Source organism: Gadus chalcogrammus, chromosome 19, assembly GCF_026213295.1.
Source record: "Gadus chalcogrammus isolate NIFS_2021 chromosome 19, NIFS_Gcha_1.0, whole genome shotgun sequence".
Taxonomy (NCBI): Eukaryota; Metazoa; Chordata; class Actinopteri; order Gadiformes; family Gadidae; genus Gadus; species Gadus chalcogrammus.
The window spans coordinates 7,724,606-7,729,189 of record NC_079430.1 but is presented as its reverse complement, the minus strand read 5'-3'; the positions used below and the strand labels follow the sequence as shown (position 1 = coordinate 7,729,189).

The 4,584-nt window shown below is 42.9% G+C and overlaps 1 protein-coding gene across 1 annotated transcript in view; it reads right to left on the bottom strand.

The window, feature by feature from the left end:
• Positions 1–2,114: 2,114 nt before the first annotated feature.
• The window catches only part of ccbe1 (collagen and calcium binding EGF domains 1), a 29,910-nt gene continuing 27,440 nt past the window's right edge, over positions 2,115–4,584 (bottom strand). Inside the window, exons 10-11 of the mRNA XM_056578056.1 lie at positions 4,319–4,354; positions 2,115–3,986 (exon numbers count right to left, since the gene is read on the bottom strand). Of these exons, the coding sequence (XP_056434031.1) occupies positions 3,675–3,986; positions 4,319–4,354 (348 nt within the window). The 3' untranslated portion in view covers positions 2,115–3,674. The remainder of the gene's footprint in view (positions 3,987–4,318; positions 4,355–4,584) is intronic.

The window sequence follows — 4,584 nt, the reverse complement described above, 5'->3', positions numbered from 1 at the left end:
TACACAGAAAAACACATACACACACACACAAACACACCCACCCACACACACACACACACACACACACACACACACACACACACACACACACACACACACACACACACACACACACACACACACACACACACATACACACACACACACACACACACACACACACACACACACACACACACACACACACACACACACACACACACAAAGTGTGCATGAAAGTTTTTTTTTTTGCATAGCTTTGTGTGTGCATGTTGTTGAAGTGTGTGAAAAGTAGTGTTCTCACACACTTCTCAAACACTGTATTTGTCTTTGTGTGCGTGCTTGCGTGTGCAACAATGCACAACATGCAACCACTGGGGTTCTCATGCATTTGTGTGCAGAAAGGTACATGAATACATGATCACAACGACAACACATGCAAAAGATCACAACTTGCCAAGCACCACTGTGTCAAAGCCTTCTCCCACCATGCATCACTGCAGTCCCAGCCACTCCCAGTGTACGTTATCGTTTATGTTTGTGTACGTTTCGATGCTGCACACGTTTGACTGTGAGGACTATAGTAACACACTTTCATTGTGGCAGAAGTTGCAGCAGGCGTATTCAACACCTCCCATGTATGGGATGTGGAGGAGGGGGGGGGGGGGGGTATGTGGTTCATTCACCCTCTCCCTCTCAACATCCCCCCTGCTTTCTCTCTCCAGCACCCCCCCCCCCCCCCCCCCACACCCTGACCATGGCAACGAGTCGTGTGTTTATGTGCTGGGAAGATAGTTCCCCCAGGGGTCCCAGATGGAGAACCCCCCCACCACCACACTTCTACGCCCCCACCCATCCCCCCCACTACCTGCTTACACCACCTAAAGCACTCAGAAGGACCCGCACCATCTCTCCTTAGCATTGTCTCGCCGCCGCCCACCACCACCGCCGCAACCCCCCCCCCGCTCTCATTGCTTCCTTAATCTTAGGGGTCCCACAAGAGCGGGAGCTTTCGGTGGTCTTGTTTAAAGGAGACGGAGGGGAAATAACAAGGGATGGATGCTAAAGAAACCGGTGGCAGAGTTGCGTTGTAATTACATGAAAAGACAAGGGAGGGTCAACAATGTGTCCTTTTCCCCTGTTGTTGGGCCATCATAATCTTCAGTGAATAGAGAGTGAGTGAGGGGTAACATTTACCCCCCCCCCCCCCCCCCCCCCCCCATCCACACACACACACACACACACACACACACACACACACACACACACACACACACACACACACACACACACACACACACACACACACACACACACACACACACACACACTCAACAGCACTGGTTGGCCACTACTAATAAAACCCACCTCATTAAAGAGTTCAAGCACAGTACCGCATTCATTCATTCATTAATGTTAGTCGGTAGATGGACAGACAGCGCGTTCTATGCTGGTTCCAATTCAAACCGCCCACTATATTGTTGGTTAGTTGAAACTAACGAGGGGTGAGACAGACAGAGAGATATAATTAGGAACAAGGGGGCACTTCAGTAAATATCTGAAATCTTTTCAGGGCCTCTGCGCTTCTATGCTTGTGATTAATTACTTCCACAAGGGATTTGGGGTGGGGTGGGGTGGGGGGAATATATCGGCAACTATTTCTCTGTTAGGGATGCTCTCAGCTCGTTAAGGGGGTTGGGGGGCTTCTTATGTCGGCCGCTCTTTAATCAAATGCAAATTATGGTAAAAGTGCGCTCATTGGAAAACAAATGAGCGCATGAACAAGGGACGTAGTGTTCATTTAAAGACGCGGTGTGACCGAAGTGTTTATGAGTTTATCAAATTAATTGAAGTAATATGGGCCGTGTTAGGAAATATGTTGGCTTGTTGATGAAGTCTTTAGTAAGGCATCGCTGCATTATGGTTGCATGACTCAATGGAAGCCATAGTTTGGAGATTATCGAATGACATTGCAAATGATAGGGGTCATAATAAATGTTTGCACATTTTTATGTGCATGTATCTGGGTGTTTATGAGTGTGTGTGTGTGTGTCTGAATTGTCACACACACACACACACACACACACACACACACACACACACACACACACACACACACACACACACACACACACACACACACACACACACACACACACACACACACACACACTAAATTCCTTGCACATCTTTTTGCAAGAAAGGAATTTGCCCTCATAAAATTACAATATTATAATGTTATAGCATACCTGGCACTCAACTGGCCATTGCTGCTGTTACAGTTGGGTGACATAATAATTGAGTGGATTTACTGCTACAATGTCCAAAGTAAGAAGTAGAAATATAAGTTTAGAATTATAAAACACAGAACTTATTTCCTCATTTTTTAAATTCAGTTATCTTTGACCCTATGTACAGAAAACATTTGATTGATTTGATTGTATCTAAAATAATAATTCTATCATGGATTTGTCTAATTCAATGTGAACACTTTAGCCATTACTGAATGTGAATTTGTACGGTAAATGAGAAACGACTGCCCTCTAGTGGAACTTGTTGTTATGAACACAATGAAGGGATCTTAGTTCAGACATCAGCCCTGCGTTTGTAAACGTTAATCACTACTTACATGCTGCTTTGATTAATACTTAACATTTGAAATAAAAATGGCTTTTAGTGGGTACATTTTCCTGAACTACTCTGAAGAAATGACACATAATCTCTGTATCATCTGTCTGAGTGCTTCTTTGGAAAATATTAGGCAATTCATTTCTGCATACCATTGGCTTGGTACTTACAATAATAATCAATAGTGTCTGAATACATAGATTACGTGAACTGAACACATTTGGATCAAATACAACATAGCATAAATGTCAATTTATATACCATAATTCATGTGTAACATCTTGTTCTGGTGACTTTTCAACGATAAATGTCAATGAGATGAGTCTGCTTTTCCTGAAGAAAGTAGAGTATTTAACACAAGATGGGATGGATACACGTGATAACAACGATAAACAAGATTAAACCGGTAGCACCTGTAGAAGTAACACATTTCTTTGTTGAAATGGGACTAGGCTATAGTAAGAAATATGTGTGATCAATGATCAAATCAATTTGAGCTATTGATGACCGCTTGATAGAAAATAACAATCTGTTTAGGATTTGACCCAGATTTGTTTAAATCGTTTTTTCAAACAGTGGCTAACATATGGCAGTTACTCTGTCTGTACTCCAAAAGGGCGCAAGCGATTGATTCATTTGAGATCACTGTGATTTACGCTGCATTACATAACAAATTTCATCACCAATAATTATATAACTGTGACTAACATGAGTGAATAAAGGTGGAAAAACTAAATAGTCACCCTTGGACTGAACCTGTGTCTTTATCAGCGCGCAAAGGGCAGAACAGAAGGCTGTGTGTAAGGACAGCAGGTTAGTTTTAATGTAGGACGTCCAGATACCTATGAAGGAGATTGGTTAAAATGCAAGACTACACATGCACTGAGACAATTACAAATAAAATACCTCATATATAAAAATAGGACAACTGTAAGAAAAAGTATACAAAAATAAAGATCTCTTAGACAAAAAGGAATATATAAACTATTCTGCTCCGTATGTCGTTAAATTAGCAATCAATCAATCAACCCATAAAAAGACCCGCCCCCATTTTATCTTTAATGTTTTCAATTCGTCCAATCGGAGCTCCGGATCATTTTCCTCTTCCTGCTCTTCTTGGGGCCTGTCCCGGCCCAGGGCCTCCTGTCTCTATAGTCCTCTCCGGAGCCCGTCTCGCCACTGTCCAGGGGCCCGTCCAGGGGTCCGTCCGGGGGCCCGTCTGGGGGCCCGACCCTCCAGCTGTCGGGTACGGCGGGGGCCCCGTCCTCGAGGCCGGGGAAGGGCACGGCCCGACCGTACACCTTGTCCTGCAGCTGGGCGATGTCGTTGCGGATGTCGGCCATCAGCAGCAGCAGGAAGTCAAAGGAACCTGGCGGGCCCTGGGGGTCAGAGATGAGGCCAGAGGGCCCTGAGAACATGTGTCTTGATAGCTGTAATCGTTGAATTGACCTTGTTTCATTTTTTATGATTTTTTTTTTCATTTAGAAAAACGAACCCTGACACATTATTTAAAAGATTTACATTTTACATTTCATTTAGCTTTTATCCAAACCGACTTACAAGTGAGGCTGAAAAACAATTGACGCATACATATTACTACAACTACAATCGGAGTAGACCAACCATTTTTCTACAAAGATGAATTTCAGATGTGTGACTATATATGCTATACTAACATTATAATAGTGTGTTATCATGATAAAAGTCTTACTGCCGGTCCAGGCTGCCCTGTAGCTCCCCTCTGCCCCTGTTGGTTAAAATGAGTACTACATTTAGATATGTTAGTGTGAGGAACTTATCTTCAGATCAGAGAAATGAATAACAAAAAGACACAAATAATAACACAACACAAATATAACTAATGACATGATAAATACAAATACAAATACAAAACACTGAATGCATGCAGTTAAAAAAAAATACATTATCAAGCATAACGCCATAGATATAATTTGAACCTGAAATAATGGCAATTCC